Raw genomic sequence first — 21,568 nt, 5'->3', positions numbered from 1 at the left:
TGGGGAATCAGGAGTGTAAAGGAGGAGTGTGCTGTCACAGTATGGGGAGAGCAATTACAGTCACATAACAATGTATGTATAAATTTTTGTATGGGGGAAAAAATTAAAAAAAAGAACTGGTTGACGTTCAACCATTTCAGGAGGTAGCATATGATCAGGAACCAATGGTACTGAAGGAAGAGGTCCAAGCTGCCCGGAAGGCTTTGGCGAAAAACAAGTCTCCATGAATTGACGGAATACCAATTAAGACGTTTCAGTAAATGGATGTAGTGCTGGAAGTGCTCGCTGGTCTTTGCCAAGAAATTGGAAGACAGCTACCTGGCCAACCAACTGGAAGAGGTCTATATTTATGCCTATTCCCAAGAACGGTGATGCAACCGAATGTGGAAATTATCGAACACTATCATTAGTATCACATGCAAGTAAAATTTTGCTGAGGATCATTCAAAAGTGGCTGCAGCAGTATATCGGCAGGGAACTGCCAGAAATTCAATATTTCAGCAGAAATATGGTTTATGAAAAGATGCTCAACCTCTTTAGTAATTTGGGAAGTGGAAATTAAAAGCACAATGAGATATTATTTCATCCTCAGGATTGTCAAAAATTAAAACTTTTGACAACAGTTGGGGAAATTTGAACATTTGTTATTATGTCATGATATATTATGGAATTAAGTTTCTTCAAGAGTGATAATAGATATGTGGTTACATAAAGAAAAATAAAAAGATTTCTTACATTTACTTTGGAAAACTCTTGATAGTAGTAGCATCGACCCAGTAATTCCACTTGTAGTATATGCCAAAAAGAAATATGCATATATATTCACCATGCAGATGGTAAAGACATGTACAAGAATGCTCATAGTACATTATTTGTAATAGCCGTCAACCCAAATATCCGTTAGCTGTAGAATGGATAAATAACTTGTGTTATAGTGATAAAATAGAACACTAAAGAGCAAAAAGAATGAAGGAACTATATCCATGCAACACCATGCATGGAGAAACTCATAAACATAATGTTGAGCAAAATAAGCCAAATCAAAAAGAGTATATATGTTGCATAATTCCATTTATCTAAAGTTCAAAAGCAAGCAAAGTTAACCTGTGTTGTTAAAAGTCAGGATAACAGAAGGGTAGTGACTGGAAGGGGTCGTGGCAGGGTTCCTGGGATTCTGATTACGTTCTGTTTGTGCATCTAAGTATTGGTTACTCGAGTGAGTTTATTTTGTAAAAATTCATAGAACTGTGTCCTTTTCAGCGCCCCGGTGGTGCAGTGGTTAAGAGCTTGGCTGCTAACCAGAAGGACGGCAGTCTGAATCCACCAGCTGCTCCTTGGAAACCCTGTGGGGCGGTTCTGCTCTGTCTTACAGGGTCGCTATGAGTCCGAATCGACTCGACAGCAGCAGGGTTTTTGGTTTTTGGTGTCCTTTTCCGTATGTATGTTGTACGTCAATAAAAATGTTTTTATTTTAAAAAGAGTATCATTTAGAAATACATGTTAAAGTATTTCTAGATAAAATGATTTCATGAATAAGATTTGCTTCATAATAAGTAGGGAGGGTTATGAATCTGTCCTGTTCAATATGGCACCTACTAGGAGCATATGCCCTCAAATCCCATTGCTGTGTAGTGGATTCCGACTCATAGTGACCCTATAGGACAGAGTAGAACTGCCCCGTAGGGTTTCCAAGGCTGTGAATCTTTACAGAAGCAGGCTGCCACATCATGGAGTGGCTGGTGGGTTTGAACCACCAACCTTTCGGTTAGCAGTTGAGCGCTTTAACCACTGCAGCACCAGGGCTTCTTATGGGTTGCTATGAGTCAGAATCGACTCAATGGCAATGGGTTAGATTTGGCTTTTTTTAGTTGCATATGGCTATTAAGCACTTGAAAGATGGCTTATCCAAATTTAGATATGCTGTAAGTGTAAAATACACTCTAGATTTTAAGGACTTAGAAGGAAAAAAAGAGAATAAAATATTTCATTAATAACATATATATGCATGTATACTGTACGATGAATGATAATATTTTAGATAATACCCATTGCCATTGAGTTGATCCCTACTCACAGCAACCCTATAGGACAGAGTAGAATTGCCTCATAGGGTTTCTAAGGAGCAGCTGGTGGATTTGAAATTTTTTCATAATAAAAAGTAAAAAATAAAAATCCTGGCAATATCAAATGTTATGCAAGGTACATGTATATGAGAGAACATGGGCAAATTTCAAAACAGTGTTGAATGAAAGAATCAAATCACAGAAGAATACAGAAAGTATGAAATATTTATACGGTGTTCAAAACCAGCAAAACTAAAACATACTGTTTAGAGATAGCTATATATTTGACAAAACTAAACCATAGGCAAGGAAATAATTTACACAAAATTCAAGATTTGTAGAGGCAGGAGGGAGAAGAGAGTATAATTCAGGGGTCTTCTAAAAACTGGCAATGTTGTATCTGTTTGCCTGGGTGTTGGCATATTGGAGTACATTTTAATATTATTCTTTAAATGGTGTATTTACATTTTGTGTTCTCCTTTGCATGCGTGATGTATTTCACAATAAAAATTGTAAAAGAAAGTTTTAACACAAAAGTATGAGTGGGGAATTGACCTTCAGAAGAGAGAAAAAGGAAATATAAATGTCAGTACAAAGTAAGTCATAAGAACGCTTTAGAACTCCAACAAATTCATGATTGGAGGTATCTGTTATCTTGGACAGTTGGGTTCAGAAATCGAGCTGAGAAAGACAGATTGGTTACCCTTATCAGGTTACCCTAAGATCTTCTCCCCTACTGTAGCAGAGGTAGGAGGTGTAAATGCTAGAGAAATTGAACTAGAGATGTTGCAGACTCTGGGACACCAGACAGAGAACAGAACAGAGAACAGAAACAAGGCACAGCAATGAAAATAGGAAAATTAAGTGAAAGTTTTCAAACATGAAACCCAGCCCTGTTTCCCCATTTGGCTCTCAGAATGCTGGCAGCCTGGTTTCTACTCTTACAGGCGAGAGGTTGGAATCTTTTTTGGGGTAATTGAAAAGATTTACATGGCGGGGGGGTGGTGGTTGGTGGCAACCAATGTCTAGGTCACCACTGATCACAGTGATCAACACACAGTGAAATCCCCGAAATGACCAGTCTTGTCCACTCACACTGAGCTCCCAATCACTGGTTTATTGTTTTTTTTTTTTTAAACATACGAACAGACTTGTTGTTAGGTGCCATTGAGTTGGCTCTGACTCATAGTGACCCCATGTACCACAGAGCAAAACACTGCCCAGTCCTGTGCCATCCTCACAATCGTTGCTATGTTTGAGTCCATTATTTCAGCCATTGTGTCAGTCCATCTCATTGAGGGTCTTCCTCTTTTTGCTGGCCCTCTACCTTAACAAGCATGATGTTCTTCTTCAGGGACTGGTCCCTCCTGATAACATGCCCATAGTACAAGCTTCCATATTGAAAAACCCACTGAGTGCTTAGCACAATGAAGGAAAGAAGGGCCACCCCAAGGCATGTTACTATGACATCCCATGATAAAGAGAAGATTCTTAATCTTCCAGGCAGAACAGGCAGGATACATTCATAGGATCAAGAATTTTAGAAAGGCATAGACTTCTCAACTTGTGCAATACTAGAAGCTAGAGGACAATGGAGCAATGCTGTCAAAATTCTTCTGGAAAATAATTATCAACTTACAATTTGATACCATTCAAACTATCAGTCAGCGTAGAGGTAGAATGAAGCTAATCTCAAATATGCTAGGAGTAATGGATTGACTTGCGTCCCCCAAAAATGTGTGTCAACTTGGCTAGGCCATGATTCCCAGTATTGTGTGGTTATCCACTATTTTGTGATCTGATGTGATTATCCTGTGTTGTAAATCCTAACCGGTGGGTAGTTAAGAGTTACGGCTGCTAACCAAAAGGTTGGCAGTTCAAATCTACCAGCCGCTCCTTGGAAAACCCTATGGCGCAGTTTTACTCTGTCCTGTAGGGTCGCTATGAGTTGGAATTGACTCAACGGCAACGGGTTTTATGATGTCAGTGAGGCAAGATTAGAAGCAATTATGTTAATGAGGCAGGACTCAATCTACAGGATCAGGTTGTATCTCGAGTCAATCTCTTTTGAAATATAAAAGAGAGAATCCAGCAGAGAGGAGAGGGACCTCATGCCACGAAGAAAGAAGCTCCAGGAGCAGAAGGCATCCTTTGGGCCCGGGATCCCTCCTCTGAGAAGCTCCTAGACCAGGGAAGATTGATGACAAGGACCTTCCCCCAGAACCGACGGAGACAGAAAGCTTTCCCTGGTAGCTGGCACCCTGAATTTGGACCTTTAGCCACCTAAATTGTGAGAGAATAAATTTCTGTTTGCTAAAGCCATCCACTTCTGGTATTTCTGTTATAGCAGCAAGAGATAACTAAGATACTAGGATATGTTCTAGTATCTTTTCTCTGGTCCTTGTGTGGTGTGTGGTGCAAACAGTTAAGCACTTGACTACTAGAGGGAAAGGTTGGTAGTTCAAACCTACCCAGAGGCGCCTCCAGAGACAGCCCTGCCCATCTGCTTTGGAAAGGTCACAGCCTTGAAACCCCTATGGAGCAGTTCTACTCTGCACACATGGGGTCGTACAATGGCAAGTAACAACAACAACATCTTTTCTTTGGAATCTACTGAAGAAGGTCCTCCAGCAGGTGAGGAGCCAGTTTAATCTGTACTTATAAATATAATAATGTACTTTTAGATAAAAATTCTTGGTCACACACTCTCACTTACTGTTTTTTTATCCTGATCATTTCGTTCTCCCAAATTTTGCATTCCCCATTGTTTTGATATTGCCGCCATGTTTTGAGTTTTCAAACAGAGTAAGAGACAAAGGCTATCTTAAGTAGAATTGGTAATTTAATAATTACGATTGGTAAACAGCATATAAAGGATAAAACAGCAGATAAAGAATATAGAATAGCCTGTGTTTTCATTTCCAGCTCAGGAGGAATGTGTGCAAGATGAGATTAATGCTTTTAATAAAATCTGGAAACTATTCTCCTGATAGTGAGTATGGGTTATTCAGCAAACACTTATTAAGTACCACCTATTTACAGGATAGAAAATACTGGGGATACACAAATTAATAAAGTGTGTTACCTGCCTCATAATCTAAGGCGTGGCTGGCTAGGCATGTGCGGAAAGAAGTTTGTCATGGTTTGAATTATGTCTCCCCAAAAATGTGTGTATCAATTTGGCTAGGCCATGATTCCTGGTTCTGTGTGATTTTCCTGTATGTTGTAAATCTGCCTCTATGATGTTAATGAGGGAGGATGGGTGGCAGTTGCGTTAGTAAGGCAGGACCTGATCCACAAGACTGGTTTGTGTCCTGAGGCAATCTCTTGAGATATAAAAGACAGAAGTGAGCAGTGGGGGGGGGGCGGGGGTCACCTCATACCATCAAGAAAGCAGTGCCCGGAGCAGAGCGCATCCTTTGGACTGGGGTCCCTGTGCCAAGAAGCTCCTAGCCTGGGGGAACACTGATGAGAAGGCCGAGAGACTGAAAGCCTTCCCCTGGAGCTGACACCTTGAATTTGGACTTTCAGCCTACTTTACTGTAAGGAAATAAACTTCTCTTTGTTAAAACCATCCACTTGTGGTATTTCTGTTATGGCAGCACTAGATGACTAAGACAGCGGTGAATGTGATAAATGCTCTGAAAGAGGTCTGTCCAAGGTGCAGTGGGAATGTAGCGATAGCTAGTTTATAAATGATCTGTGAACAGAACGCCTAGCTTTTAACTTATGAACCCTTCGTGAACCTATGAACCTATGCTGTATCATGCAAATCCAGTGGGTTTTGCCTTTATACTAATTCCACTATCCATCCTCTTTTCTCTTAGGTGTCTCTCTGCTGATAAATGTGTCCTCCTTTCATACATTCAATGCACCACAAATCCAGAAAGATATTTAAAAAATGTAAATCAGATCAAGGCACTTCCATAATTAAAACTCTCAAATGATTTCTCACCTTATTAGAATAAAAGTTAAATTCTTTATGAGGGGACTGTAAGGCCCATGTGACCTTGCCCTGCCCATGTCTGACCCTTTCTTAAAACTCACCCTTATTCATTGTGCTTTAGCTACATTGACCTTTTTGTTTTCCTTAAACAGATCAAGCTTGTACTTGCCATAGGGCCTTTGCAATCACAGTTCCTATTGTCTGGAATGCTTTGCCTGCAAGTCTTCACACAGCTATTCAAAGTTCACTTTAAATGAAAGCATGGCCTTCTCTGATCTCTCAGTCTACAAAATGTTTCCCCATACCCTTCAAAGTACGCATAACTGCCTGACACAGATTTGCTTCTCTGTTGTCCATCTCCCTGTAACGGAAACTACAGGAATGTTGAAACTTTTTTTCTCTTGTTCATTCTGTATCCATAAGTCTAGAACAGTATCTGGCATATACTAGCTGCTAAATGGTTGAATGAATGAATGAATGACTTTGATATAACTTCCTCATAGCTGTTATTATCCTTTAAAATTACCTTTTTCATGTATTTATCTGCTACTTTTTTGCCTGTTCCTCCTACCCACTCCAGGAGAGCAGGGATCTTGTCTGCCTTGTTCCTTTCTGTATCTCCAGAGTCTAAAGCAGTTCTTGGCATATAGTAGGGGTGGTGTCAGCAAATATTTGTTAAGTAAATGAAGAGATGAAAAGACAAAGTATTCAGTTTTTAATCTTAAAATCCAAAGGGGAGAGAAATTTCTGTAACAGAGGATAAGCAAGGGAGTGTGAGAACTCTGGAGCAGTTGAGATCAGGAAGTGCATATCTCAAGTGTCAAGCCAGGAGTGTTGAAGTTAGATTTGTGTTTTGAGGTGAAAATCCCTTACTCCCAATTGGGTCAGGGATGCAGAGGGCGAAGGGCAGACGATAATTTCACACATGGCAAATCCATTCTACTGCATATCCAGCAGATTACAAGCATTCAGCAAATATCGATTAACTAATTGCTTGTCACAGTTTCTGGAAAGAATCATATTTAGGGCAGAAGCCCTGCCTACCTTTTTGATATGGATTCATACTAAAACTACATTTCCCAGCATGCATTAGGATTATGACCATAGATTTCAAAAAATTCGACTACAACTCCCGGCATGCCGCGCCCCGGCGGGCTAGACTACACGCCCCAGCCGCTGGGACAAGGAGATACCAGGGGCGGGGCGGATAGAGGCACCGCAGGCGGTCTGACGGAAGGAGCGGCGGTGCGGCGGCGGTGGCGGCGGCAGCGGCGGAGGAGGATGGAGGCGGTGGTGTTCGTTTTCTCTCTCCTGGATTGTTGTGCGCTCATATTCCTTTCCGTCTACTTCGTATCCTTGCCTGAGGCAGGCGGAAGCGAGTGTAGGCCGGCCTGGGGCCTGCCCCCCGCGGGAGCGGGCTGAGGGTGGGCCCGGGTGGTGACCGGGCAGGTGTGTGGGTGCGAGGGAGGCTCCTGGCGGTGGGCGCGAGGGAGGCTCCTGGCGGTGGGCGCGGGTCCCCTGGGTGCTGACCCAGCCGAGGTGGCGGCGCAGGCCGCCGGGACGTGTGGGGCGAGCCCAGGCTGGGAGCCCCGCGGCTGCAGGACTCGGCCCGGCCTTGCCCGGCCCTGCCCGGGTGCCGGCCGCCCTTCACCCGGGGTCCTAGCGGGCCTTCCTCCGCATAGGCCCCCACGACGCCCTGGCGCAACTCTGTCCCGGGCAAGGGCGGCTCCTGGCCTCCCTGTCGCCCTCTGGAGAGAAGGGGCACGATTTTCCGTCGACAGCCCCCTCGCCGGGCCCTTTGTCGGATGCCAGGGCTCCTGGGAACGCCTGCCCACGTCCCGGTGGCGGTCGCTCGCGGACAGTCGGGCACAGGGACTAGTAGAGGCGATTTGCCGCCTCTTGTCATTCTCCGGGCAGCACCCCCGCCGCCTTTGTTCTGGCGGGCGTTGGTACTTGCGGGGACCCTGAAGTGCTTCCTTGGCGATGCCGTTTTGTAGGAAGTTTGGGGAAGGCTTTATTTAAAAAAAAACATTTGCGAGTGGTTGTTTGGTTTCCTCTGGCAGTTGCAGATCTGGGAATTCGGTAGCTGTACACGTGTTTTCGTTTCCAGTAGTTTCCCAACTTTTAAAATGATCACATGTACCCCTTTCTGACCGAATTAAACTTTTGTATTTGCCAGAGCATGCTGGTTTTAGGTTAGTTCAGAATATTTTTTCAGCGTATTTTCATACTTTATTGTGGACTTTATTGTAGTGGAAAGGGACAAAATTTGGAAACTGGATTACCTGCTCAGCTAGTTATTTGCAATACACATTACTTCACCTTTCAGCCTCAGTTTTCTTATCTTTAAAATAAGAGGAAATGTTTACTTCCCAGGTATGTGTGTTTACAAGGAGAGCATGCGTTAAGCTCCTAGCACAGAGGCTACGCCGTAGCAAATGTCCAGTAAATACTGCAGCTGCAGTTTTTACTTCGGCTGATGATTTCTGATGAGAAGAACACTGAGTTTTATTTGGTTCTGGGAACCGACTGAAAGGCCAGCCATCCCTTGGCCTCAGTTTTAATGACCCCTGACTCTCTCTGAAGAACTGGAGCTTACACTCAGAAATAAAACTGGATTTCTCCTTTTTTTTTCATTTTTGTATTTTTTTGCAGTTTGGCAAACTAGGCCTGATAATTTAAAATAGCTTTGGCTTCTGCCAGTTTATGTATGTGGAAAAGTGTTAGGTGGAATATTAGATGTAGATAGACATTAAGATACATTCAGGATGTGTTTTGATGAAATTCCGCACATTGCATTACTGTATTGTAGGATAGTTGTACTAGTTTAGTATTAGAGATAACAGGTGGAAAATGGTCAGGGTAAACTTTATGCAAGGTATAGGAGTTTTCTTGGACTTTGAACCATGAGCAAAGCTTATAGAGGAGGAGAGGGGTGGCTATACAGACACTGGCAAGAGCAAAGGTGCAGAGCCAGAATGTTCGTGGCATTTATAGGCGCTAGGGTTAATGAATAGACCATCTGGAGCACATGTTTGATTTTGGCAGTCTTAGAAAGTCATGTCAGAAAGGCAGAATTAAAGGTAGAATTAGATCACATTTTGGTAAACTTGAATGTTTAGTGGAAGGCTTTCACTTTTTTCCTCTAGGCAGTAGGGAGCCATTGAAACATTTTGTCATAAACAAAGGGGTATATTAGGAAGGTGAATCTGCAGCGTGGGTTGAACACAGGAAAGACTGGAAGATAAGCTGTTTAGGGTATAGGTTCATCTGGATTTGAAACAGTGCGAACTGGGCAAGTGAAAGCAGGGGTTAAGGTGTGTGATGTTAAGAAATGATTGATAGGCCCTTGTAATGAGTAATTATGTGATAAGACACAGAAAGCAGAGAAGCTTTCCATATTTTGAGCCTAAAAGGTTGTTGACAAAAATAAAAACAGATTGGAGGAGGAGCACTTTTGTGGGGAAAGTGATACATTTCATTTTAGATGTGTTGAGGTGATGACGGGATATCAATACGGTAATGTTTAGTTGAAAGTACTTCCTTTTACTGTTTTTAATGGACATTTTCAAACATAAAAGCAGAGTAGTGCAATAAACGCCATGTTTCCATATCTCACCTCAGTGATTGTCAACATTTTGCCATGATTTTTTCTCTCTCCTCCAACTACTTAGGGTGGTGGTGATGGGGGCAGGGGGTGGGGGGAGAAATTTTAAAGTAAATCCCAGACTTTGTATCGTGCAGTTGAAGACTTTTACTTTTCATTTTATAGCCATCTGCCTCCCTTAAATTATTATTTATGGGTTTATATTTCCTACTAAAAATTACTTTTGACCTGATTCCAGTTTAATGTGTTTACTGTGGAAAGTTTGAAAAATATAGAAAAGTATTAAGAAAAAAAATTTGTAATCTGACTTTTGGGACATAACCACCACCAGCCTGTGACTGTGCTCTGTAGTTTTGTATCCTGTTTTCTTTGTTCACATCCTAAGTCTTCAGAGACTTTATGGCTGTATCGTAAACACATAGTCTTTCTACTACTGGGAATTCAGGCTTTTCACATTTAAACTATTTTTATAGGTGTTATTTTGTTTCTTATAGCCATCCTACACATTTGAATCAGATGGATATGGATTAGATTGGAACTGAGCATAATAAAAGGATTGTTTTGTGAAAATCATTTGTTGAGAAGAACATAAATGAGAAAATCGAGTGAACTTTAAAGGATTATCCCCAGTTGCTTTCTGAAACTTAAAAAATTATTTAGTTGTTATAAAACTAATATTTCCTTATCTTGATCCTCAGATAATTACATTGTCTGATTTAGAATGTGATTACATTAATGCTAGATCATGTTGCTCGAAATTAAACAAGGTAAGACTTTTTTTTTTGCTCATTTTCTGGTACTGAAGTCAGCTCTCTGTTTTAAAGATTATAGCTACTCAATATATGTATATTTGATTTTAGAGTGCATGTTGTCTCTTATTCATTGGAATGTTAATAAAGCTACTCTGTTTTGCAGTGAAATCATACTAGGATTTCTTTTCATGCTAGAATCTGTGACTTGGAAATTTTGTTTCTTTACTCTGCCTCTTCCTTGTCCCCTTGACATCATTACTCAGGCCAGGCAGAGGTTCATTATGAGGGTTAATCGGTTTGTCTTCTGTGTCCAAACCCCCTCCTCCACACTCATGGAAAAAAAGCTCAGTCTGTCTTTTACTGAATGAAAGAAGACCTCTGTGTGGCTTGCTGAGAAATGATATTAATTGGCTGATTTGTTTTAGGGCAATTTTACCTTTAGTATAGTTGGAACTTTATATTGGCAGGAGTACTCTCAACTGCAGTGATTGTCTAGATACGCGGAAACCAATTGGTCCTGATTCACTTTACGAGATGAGCAGACAGAAAAACTTTCTGGATGAAGGTTCATAAAAAAAATACAGTACTGAGAGGTGATTTTGACTTGACCAAAAATGATGTCCCTGTGTCTTTTAACATCTTCAGTCTACTTAAGTTTCTCTGGCCCATGAGAGAAATGAAGTTACACTTGGAAAGTTAAAATTTCTAGTAAACTATGTTTCTCCTCGTCCAAGAAGAATGATAGATTTAAAAAAAAAAAAAATCAGGCAGATCATCTGTATCGCTTTATGTTTCTTGTTTACTCACTATTTGAAGTATTTTGTGGGTTTTCTTTTATAAAAGTAAAAATCTAAATACAAAGAAAGAGTTACCTAGATTCTTTTGTTGAGTAAGTTACTCCTTGGATTTGAAGCTAAGTAGTTTTTTAATGTTAATTTTTAGTTTTATGAAAGTTATCCTTGCACACAGCTGAAGTCAAAGGTACTATAAAGCTTATGGGGTCCCTTCCTGACCCTTTAAATCCTATATGCAAGTACCCCCTTCTCTAAACATCCTCTCTCCTATTTTTTCATGTTCCTTTTTTGGCTAAATTTGTATTCAATGTTTATATCATTATGATGTAGCATTATAATAACATAAATTTTTTTTATTGCTGAGCTTCATAGTAGGCAGTGATTATATTTTTCTCTCTTTTTTTTTTGGTAGCTTTGTCTTTCTCAGTGTTGATAATCGCCACATTCCTTTATTTCCTTAGTTTTCTATTTACCCGTTTCTAAGTCTTTTCAAGTACATCTGTAAAGGCCTTCAGTTACGCTTTTCTACATGGTCAAACATAAAATAATCGATTAGTTTTTCCCCAGGTGACATTTCTCCTCGAGACCTCCACGCCCTTGCTGTACTCTGCACCATCTGCTCTCTGGGCCTGAGTCATGCATGGCTTTCATCCTGGGACTCTTGTTCTGGATTTCCTGATTCTTGGATCTCATATTTTCCTTTTTTTGGCTTACTAGCTCATTTTGCTGGAGTAACTTCTTGAGATAGGGTACTTGGGAATTAAATTTTGAGGCCCCACATGTCTGAAGATGTCTTACCCTTAAACCCTTGATTGGTAGTTTGTCGGTGTACAGCGTTCTAGGTTGAAAAAGATTTTTCTTTCAGAATTTCAAAGACATTGCTTTGGTGTCTTCTGACCTGATGCCATCTTGATTTCTTATCCTTTTTATGTGATTTTTTTTTTTTTTCCCGGTCCTGTCCTCTCTATGGAAGGTTTAGAGTCTTTTCTTTGTCCTTGGCATTTTGGCATTTTGCAGTGGTGTACCTTTGTGTACCTTTATTTAGGCTTTGTTCATTTACTGTTTTGTACATCTGATAGACTCTTTCAATCTAGGAAATTTTCTTGTATTCTTTTTTTTTTTTGGACAAAATCTGTTTTCTCTCCTCTCTTTCTACAACTCCCATTAACTGGATAATTGATCTGCTGGATTCATCTGCCAGTTCTTCTTTTTTCTTATTTTCATTCCTTTGGTTTTATTTTCTGCCTTGATTGTTTTAAGATTTCTTCAGCTTTATCTTTTGGATTTTTTAGTAAATATATCATTTATGCTATAGCTTAAATTTCACAGAACTTTTGCTCTTTTGGTTCATGTTTGATTCTCTTCTCTCTTAGGTCTCTGAGAATACTGATTATAGTACTTGAGAATTTTTCTTCTGCTTCTTACATTATCTGTATTTCCTCTAAGTTCCTTTCTAGTTTCCCCTCTTTCTTTCATGTTGGATGGAGGCTTTCCTCAAATGTCCGATACATGATGGTCTATTCATATTTAAGGGTGAAGCACTAAAATCCTTATTGGAGGCTCTGTGTGGGTGGGCTGGGCCCGTTGACTGACTTCATTGTAGGGTAATTGGTGTCTACATGGACTTTTGTTGGGGTACCTGAAATGGCAGGGTTTTTTGGTAGATGTTTTCTCTTGGACCGTTAAGTTACTCCAGAAGAGAATCCTCCAAGCTTCACCTGGGAGATGGAAACCTAGTGCCAGCGTTCTAGGAACGAGTTAGGGGAAGGGTACCTGATTACGGAGAGAAGAGACTAAAAACAGGGGATTTGGTTAAAAGTCAGTAAACCGTGCCTTGTAAGGTTACGTATTGCTCCCTGAAACTTTTGTTTCAGGTGTGTGTCTGTGTAAAACAGTAAGAAATGAAAAGCCTGAAAGCTGCTGTAGGGATCTGATAGCATAGAGAGTAATACAGTAACATTTATTGAGTACCTGTACTGTCTGTGGCTTAAATATGTTATTTCATCCCAAACTGTGTAGGTATTATTATTATCTCCACGTTGTGGATGAGAAAATTGTGGCTTAAAGAGGATAGTTAACTCTTGCCAAGACTGCATAGTTAATAAAAACATAGCATAGATTCCATTCCAGGTTTGTTAGACTTTGCAAGTCACACTTGTAAGCATTATGCTCAATTCATTATACTCTTTAAAATGTATGTTACATGTTGGAAAGCCCCAATTGATTGCAAATTAGGTTTAAGACCCAGAAAAATCTCTACTTCTTTGTTTACAAACGTATATCTAAATGCAGGAGACCTGGGGGCAGTCTACCTGGGTTTGCAGTATATTGCCCTGAGAGCCACTGAGTAGCTGTGTGACCGTGGACAAGTTACTTAACCTCTCTAAATTTTATTTCCTCATGTTTGAAAGTGGAGAGTGCCCGTTTCTGGTTCAGTGAATATTAGCTATTAGCTTCTGTTGAAAGAAAAATTTGTACACCTACTCCTCAGTTACCGACTCTCACATTATCAGACATTTCATACTCACAACAGTAGTGAAAAATCTACTGTCAGGCTATTTTGCGCATTAACGACATATGTCTGGCAGTAACGAACGCTGAGACAGTGTGCAGGCTCAGCAATAGCATCTCCCAGGTGGAGGACTGATGGGAGGCCTGTAGCTGGGCCCTGTTAGTCCAGTTGTGAGCCTCTCCCTAGCGGAATGCTGCCTTACACGGGGGCTTAATGATCTGCTTGATCACCAGGTGTGGTGCAGTGCTGGGCTCTGCCTTTTAACTTCATTTTTGTGTAACACCAACTTTCACATAAGGACCTGGTCTTTGGAACTTGACCACGTTGATGAGTGAGGAGTGGATATACTTGTTCGGAGAACTCTGGCGCAGTAGCTGTTGATGCATGAGAACAGAAGATGACATGGTGAACAGAGGGAGCATAGATGAAAGCATGGGATGCTACAAAACCAGCAGATTAGGAGTCTGGCATCCTGGTTCATTACCATATTTGGTCAACTTTGAGCTGTTAGTGTAAGCTTGTAAACCCCCCCCCCCCTTTCTTTTCTGAGTGTGAAATGATTTTCCTCTTAAGGATTCTGGAGATTGGAAAATGTTTAAGGTTGATATTCTGACTTGAAAGGCAGCATATCTGTGGATATCAACTAGCCCAAATTAAAGTAAGAGGCTTTTTATTGGAATAGAAAGTAAACAAGATAGGCATTTTTTTTTTTCTTCGCTAGTTGTCATTCAGAAAACCTGCTTAGTGAATCTAAACCTTTACTTGGGATAAAATTTAATTGAAATTTAAGTGCTTTATTTTTAAGCTGTGCCCTGATGTATTTGCATGGGGTAAGCAGTATGTAAGTCTGGGGCATCTGATTCTAAAAATAATCTTGAAATAGTAGCTTGTAAGGGCTCTGTATAGCCATTGATTTAGCTTCAAATAACATGTACAGTCCAGGAAGGACACAACAGTGGTGATGTAATGGTATGTTCTTCTCTTGCAGTGGGTAATTCCAGAATTGATCGGCCATACCATTGTCACTGTATTAATGCTCATTTCATTGCACTGGTTCATCTTTCTTCTCAACTTGCCTGTTGCTACTTGGAATATATATCGGTGAGTATAGTTGTTTGTCTGGGAGTCCTGATGTTGCAGTGGTTAAGCACTTGGCAGCTAACTGAAAGGTCAGCGGTTCGAACCCACCAGCTGCTCCACGGGAGAAAGATGTGGCAGTTGCTCCCATAGATTGCAGCCTAGGGGGCAACCCTATGGGGCAGTTCTACTCTACCCTATAGGGTCGCTATGAGTTGGAATCAACTCGAAAGCAATGGGCTATAGTTGTTTATTGTTTAATGTCAGGGCAGGTTTTTTTTTTTTTTTTAAAAAACAACCTTCTCTTCTCCACTAAAATATGTGCCAGTAATAAAGTAAATGGTTAAATCAGCATACACTTTTGTTCACTTTGGTATGTAGGGCGAGTGGCAATTTGCATGGCACTATCTTATAGTAAAAACATGAATTTACATGTGTAAATTTAAAAAATATATAATGTTTAGTTTTAATGTTGAAAACTCAGGAAATGCTTTTTCATTTAGTTTTGAATATCTTTTTCCTTTAAGGGTGGTCAGAAGCCTGAGAATATGATATAAGGTCCTTGTTATTTATATATGCAGTTTTTAACCAGCGTGTGCTTGGATTGCTCCAAAGCAAATGATATTTAAAAGCCAGAAAATTAGATAACGTATCAAAATTTTGACTTAATAACCTTAGGAAGTTTGTTCAAATGTAGCCTTTTTAATATACAATCTTTTTTTTAGTATTTTTGTTGTTGTCAAGAATATACATAGCAGAACGTACATCATTTCAACAATTTTTACGTTCATTGACTGATTTTTAAATGTGATTTTTAAAAGTATAGTTAGACTAACAAAACAAAACAAACCTGTTGCCATTGAGTTGATTCTGACTCATAGCGACCCCATAGGACAGAGTAGAACCGCCCCATAGGGTTTCCAAGGAGCAGCTGGTAGATTCGAACTGCTGACCTTTTGGTTAGCAGCCGAGCTCTTTAACCACTCTGCCACCAGGGCTCCTGCAGTTAGACTAAAAGCACACAGAAAAGGATAAAGGAGGGATGGGAGATGGAGAGGAATCGCATGAAAAGGTCATGGAAGGCAGTAGAGATGAGGGAGTGAGTGGATTTGGAGGAATGTTTTATAAAGATCATGAAACTAGAGCATGAACTAGGGAAGGTCTTGTACATGATGAAGAATGAGAATTCCAGAACACTAAATTGTGCTCATGTGGAACCTATACATGGATCAAGAGGCAGTCATTTGAATAGAATGAGGGGATACCATGTGGATTAAAATTGGAGAAGGTGTGCAGCGGGGTTATATTCTTTCACTTATTCAATCTGTATGCTGAACAAATAATCCATATTCTTTCACTTTACTTATTCAATCTGTATGCTGAAAAAATAATCCACGAAGCTGGACATATGAAGAAAATTACGGCATCAGGTTTGGAGGAAGACTCATTATTAACAACCTGTGATATGTAGAGGACACATCCTTGCTTGCCGAAAGTAAAGAAGGCTTGAAGCACTTACTGATGAAAGTCAAAGACTCCAACCTTCAATATGGATCACACCTGAACAAGAAGAAGATGAAAATACTCACAAGTGGACTGATCAACAACATCATTATAAATGGAGAAAAAAATTAAAGTTGTCAACAGTTTCATTCTACTTGGATTAACAATCAATGTCCATGGAAGTAGTAGTCAAGAAATCAAATGACATATTGCATTGGGCAGATCTGCTGCAAAAGACCGCTTCAAAAGTAAAAATGTCACTTTGATGACTAAGGTGTGCCTGACCCAAGCCATGGTCTTTTCAGTCTCATATGCATGCGAAAGCTGGACAGTGAAAAAGGAAGACAGAAGAAGAATTGATGTATTCGAATTGTCCCTGGGTGGTGCAAATGGTTAAGCACTGAGGTGCCTCAGAAGAAAGGCCTGGCAGTCTGCTTCCAAAAAGTCACAGCCTTGAAAACCTTATGGGGCTCAGTTCTCCTCTACACCCTTGGAGTTGCCTCTGCAGTAATGGGTTTTTGGTTTAGTGGGTGTAAATTAGTATGTCATTGTGGTTTCCGTTTGTATTTCCCTGATGACTAATGATGTTGAGCGTCTTTTCATGTGCTTACTTGCCATTCATATATCTTCTTTGCTCTATGTGTTTTTGAGCAGTTAAGTTAACATGAAATAAACTATGCTTTGGGAAGATTTTTCTGGAAGCATTGCATAGCATTGATTGGATGGAGAAGAGCCAGGAGGTGGGGAAGCCCGTTAGGAGACTGGGGTGAGATCATACAGGGTTGAAACAGGGTTGTGCTGGTGAGAATGAGAAAGACCCAGCTGTGTCCGTGATGATAGGAAGGAAGGACAGATGGGGGTTCGATGGACTGCCTGTGAAGGACGAGAGAAATGACAAGTTGTGAAGAGGAAATTTTTAAGGACCACCGAGAAAATGGTGGCTCTCTTGTTAGATAACTCAGGAGTGAGAGGACAGTAAGCCTCTCTGAGACTGTTTGAAGTGAGATGTCACCTGGATATTCAGATGGAAATACCCTCGATTCAACTATAAATGGGCAATTAAGATTTAGGAGAAAAGTTAAGATTCATGCTTTGTGGAACTCAGAGAGGCGATTGCATTTCACAGAAGCGATAACTGAGAAACCAAGTGTGTAGCAAGAGTGGGGAGCCCAGGATTGGACTAGAAGCTTGGGAGTGAGAGTCTGACAGCAGGCAGAGGGCTAGGTTAGAACTTGTCTGCTGCACAGTCGGCGGGACCTGTCACATGGACGGCAGTGTGAGGATTCAAGCCCAGACACTGAAACTCATCCATTGTCTTAGAGGAAGCCAGCTTCCTTATTTGTAGAAGAAGTGGTTTTGGGAAGGAGAAGACTATCATGTGTCTGCTATACCACAGTGATATTAAGTAGATGGATGAGAAATGTATGTTTTCTGAAGAGCATAAAAGACTCCGTAAACCAATTGCTGTCGAGTCGATTGCAACTCATAGTGACCCTATAGGACAGAGTAGAACTGTGTCATAGTTTCCAAGGAGCGTCTGGTGAATTTGAACTGCTGACCTTTTGGTTAGCAGCCATAGCTGTTAACCACTATACCACCAGGGTTTCCAAAAGACTCCACAGTATGTTAAAAATACTACCTTCAAGACTTAAAAAAAAAAGAAGTTTGAGTCTTTTCTGAGTTGGTAGGAAACTGAGTTGAATAGGCCTGGGTTTGGAATTAGGCTCATGCTCACAGTGCCCCTGAGCCTCTGCATCGATTTGGACCCTTGTTCCTATTCCCTCACTTGTGGTCATACCTCCACCACTATAAAAACTCCCATTTCTTATGTGCTCTATAATTACTTTATAATATTTTCTACTTAATGTGTATTTTTCTGAGAGCTACATAAAGTTAAACTTTGCTCTTTGAGTGACTTACCTGAGGTGGAGTTCTGTTTTACCACTGTAGCATCTATTCTAAATAATTCTGTTCTGCCTTCTCTAAATTGCTGTTTATGAACCGTGCAGTTTAAGACAGATTATCTGTTGATCAGCAGGAGCACCAAACATGATGATTCTATTCTGAACATAGAATCTCTGGTTTTTCATTGTTGTCTGTGAAATGGGAAAAATCATGTGTGACACTACCTTCCTTATAAGGATGTTGTGCAGGTGAAGGGGAGAAATAACATTAATTAATTTAGAACTTTTTAGGTAAAGAAGTTTCTAGAAACTTGATAAAGTTGGTTTGGTTTTGGAGCCTCCTCCTTTCACTTATATCTGATGGAAAAGAGCTGTAGGTATGACCTACAGAGGACAGGAAAAAGGAACTTAATGTATAAAAAAATCCTTCTTTAGAGTGTTACAGTATTTGTTTGAGAGAGCAGAAAATTATGGTAAAAATTAACAGTATTGTATCTTCCAAAGGAAAACCAAGTGGTGGCCCCTGACATCACCACTGTGTCCGTAAGTGGTCTGTATTTAAGACTGTTATGATTGCTTGACTTCTAATGGTTATCATTGCTTGTTTATTTTTGAGTATTTATGATGATTTGATTTGCATTCTAATGTTTGTATCCTTTAATTTCCCAGGTTCATCATGGTGCCAAGTGGTAACATGGGAGTGTTTGATCCAACAGAAATACACAATCGAGGGCAGCTGAAGTCACACATGAAAGAAGCCATGATCAAGCTCGGCTTTCACTTGCTCTGCTTCTTCATGTATCTTTATAGGTGAGTTTAAAGGCTCGTGGTGTTTCCCTGGATGCTGTGTCTGCTTTTGATGGATGTGTACTCAACTGTACCATAGTATTCTATTACTGTACTATAGGATTTTGTCCTCACGGCGCAGCGGTTAAGAGTTTGGCTGCTAACCAAAAAGTTGGCAGTTCAAATCCACCAGCCGCTCCTTGCAAACCCTATGGGGCAGTTCTGCTTTGTCCTATAGGCTCACTATGAGTCAGAATCGACTCAGTGGCAACAGCTTTGGTGTAGGATTTTGCACTGACATTGCAAAGCTTTTGGGGATTATGTGAATTTCTTGTGGCTGTGTAGATTTTTCATGTATGTTATTGAATCTGCATTCTGTCTGAACTACCATAGAGTCACTCTGTGGTGTTTTCGTTATTTCTTAGCTGAAGGCTATCAGCGTGCTGTTCCTTTCCTGTTGTAGTGCCCAGCTGTGAGGTTTCACTGCCTGTTATAAGCATTAGTATATGTTCCCCCAAAGACCTTCCTACTCGTGGGTCTCCAGGGAATTAGACCACTGGCTGATGCTCTCCACAACTTACAGCCAGGTTGAGTTGGTCTTTCTTGGCAGTAAGAAGTTTGGGTGTGATACCAGTTCTCCAGTATGCTAAGTGGTCTACCAAAACCCATTGCCGCTGAGTTGATTCTGACTCATAGAGACCCTATATGGCTTCAGCTTTCCAGTTAGAACAGATTGGAAGTAAGGATTACTGTGAAGGATTGGCTGTCAGGCACTGGAAGCCTTACGCAGTCCCGTTTTAAACTTAATTTACTCCTTTATGTTTTAGAGATGAACATGCCACCTTTTCCTTTACCCATCATAGACACGTAGATTAGAGCAAAGGAGGAAAAAAAATTGTTACGTGTGGGTGATTTGATAAGGAGCCCTGGTGGCGCAGTGGTTAAGCGCTCCACTGCGGACCGAAAGGTCAGCAGTTCAAACCCACCAGTTGCTCTGCAGGAGAGAGATGTGGCAGTCTGCTTCCATAAAGATTGCAGCTCTGGAAACCCTATGGGGCGGTTGTGCTCTGTCCTATAGGATCACTATGAGTAGGAATCGACTCCATGGCAGTGGGTTTGGTTTGGGTGATTTGTTAAGCCTTTAAAATGCTAGAAGCCAGGCTTAACCTTTGTATCAAAGCTTAATTACATCATTCCTGTTTCTTCCCTTAGGTAAAATTTTTTTTTTCACATAGGCATAAGGACTATTAGGAAAAGTTTGTATTGGACTAAACTTCTACCACTCAGAAAATTTCTAGTGATTAGAATCTGTATAGAGATAGTAGTTTTAAAAAATTACTGTTTTGTCTGAAGTAGCTTAGAAGCCAGAGCCATTTTACCCTCTGCCTGATGAAGCAGGCTTTCTAAAATCCTTTCACTGTGCTAATTCCACCCACTAGCATAGATTTCAGTCTAGTAGATTAAAATTAATGTTTTGTTGGTTTCCTTTTTACCATTCATCTTATTTGCTTTTCTGTATTTTAAAAGCTAGGACAGAAAAAGCCCACTGGTATCAGTTTCTGGTTCTCATACCCTACCTCAGTGCTCATGTGCTTACTGTTTAATACAAGTATGAAAGATACAGAATAAAGAGCAAAAAACTTAAGAACACGATAACACACCTATTCTCATTTTTACTACTTTTTCACGTTTTAAACCATATAAAGGTATCTTTCACCATCATGTAAGTTCCCTTATGTTTGTCTCTGTCTGAAGACAGCAAGCTGGGTCAGCTCAGCTCAAGGTTCTCGTCTCCCTTCTTCCCACCCCCTAGGCGTTACTTTCCTGCAGAGTAAGCTAGAGCGGCACTCCCTGGATCCTGCTGAAATGAGCTTTCCTGGGTGGTGCCGAGAGCACATCCGATGGAGTCACACTTTTGGGAGTAAACGTAGGGTTGGGGAGCAGTATCTTGTTTGGTAGCCCCGACGTCTTGGAATTTAAAAATGCGCAGGAGCTTCTTAGCTATCAGTTGTTGAATTTAAAGCAGTGGGGAAGATGGGCTGAAGACTGGGTAGTGGAGAAGTCAGGAAGCAATTTGAGGGCAAGTTTAAGGTATGGTTCTTTACAGCTAAATCAAAGATAGGCAATTCCTGTGACTGGTTTGCCTGAGTAGCTGCATTCCCCACTGGCTGCATCCATCACTTTTCTTTACCTTTCCTTGGTCTTCCCTTCCCCCTTTCCTTCTTGGCTTGTCGTTGATAGCTGCGATGCCAGTACCCTACCCCTGCGTGTCACCTGTAGCTCAGGGTGTTGGGATGGAAGACTTGTCTCAGAAGATGTCCTTGTAACACTTTTCCCGTCAGCTTTTTCATGCAGAGATTTAATCTGCTCCTGTTTGTATCACCTGCCACACCTTGCATGGTGCCTGGCCCATAGCAGACATTGAGCATTTGTTAAATAGAAGTAAAAGGAGAAAAATGCACATCTTTAGAGAATGGTAGAATCTATCCTTTGGTTTTTTGTGTGGTAGCCTAGTGGAATCTGGGCTCTACCACTTACTGGTGACCTTGGGCAACTTTTTTTCTTCTTTTTTTTTTTTTTTAATTGTGCTTTAAGTGAAAGTTTACAATTCAAGTTAGTCTCTC

The 21,568-nt window shown here is 40.7% G+C and overlaps 1 protein-coding gene across 5 annotated transcripts in view; it reads left to right on the top strand.

The window, feature by feature from the left end:
- Positions 1–7,237: 7,237 nt before the first annotated feature.
- Positions 7,238–21,568, top strand: part of CNIH4 (cornichon family AMPA receptor auxiliary protein 4) — a 20,500-nt gene continuing 6,169 nt past the window's right edge. Inside the window, exons 1-4 of one of the 5 annotated variants that reach the window (XM_004375898.3) lie at positions 7,238–7,359; positions 10,315–10,383; positions 14,663–14,775; positions 18,828–18,968. In XM_004375898.3, coding sequence (XP_004375955.1) covers positions 7,291–7,359; positions 10,315–10,383; positions 14,663–14,775; positions 18,828–18,968 — 392 coding nt within the window. In that variant the 5' untranslated portion in view covers positions 7,238–7,290. Of the gene's footprint in view, positions 7,391–7,436; positions 7,459–10,314; positions 10,384–14,662; positions 14,776–18,827; positions 18,969–21,568 lie in introns of those variants that run through there. The other 4 variants (XM_004375899.2, XM_023730941.1, XM_023730943.1 and 1 more) reach the window with 4 other exon arrangements.

This window comes from Trichechus manatus, unplaced genomic scaffold, assembly GCF_000243295.1.
Source record: "Trichechus manatus latirostris isolate Lorelei unplaced genomic scaffold, TriManLat1.0 scaffold00039, whole genome shotgun sequence".
NCBI classification, from domain to species: domain Eukaryota; kingdom Metazoa; phylum Chordata; class Mammalia; order Sirenia; family Trichechidae; genus Trichechus; species Trichechus manatus.
Note: the sequence above shows the minus strand (reverse complement) of the source record. Positions and strands in the feature narration are given on the sequence as shown.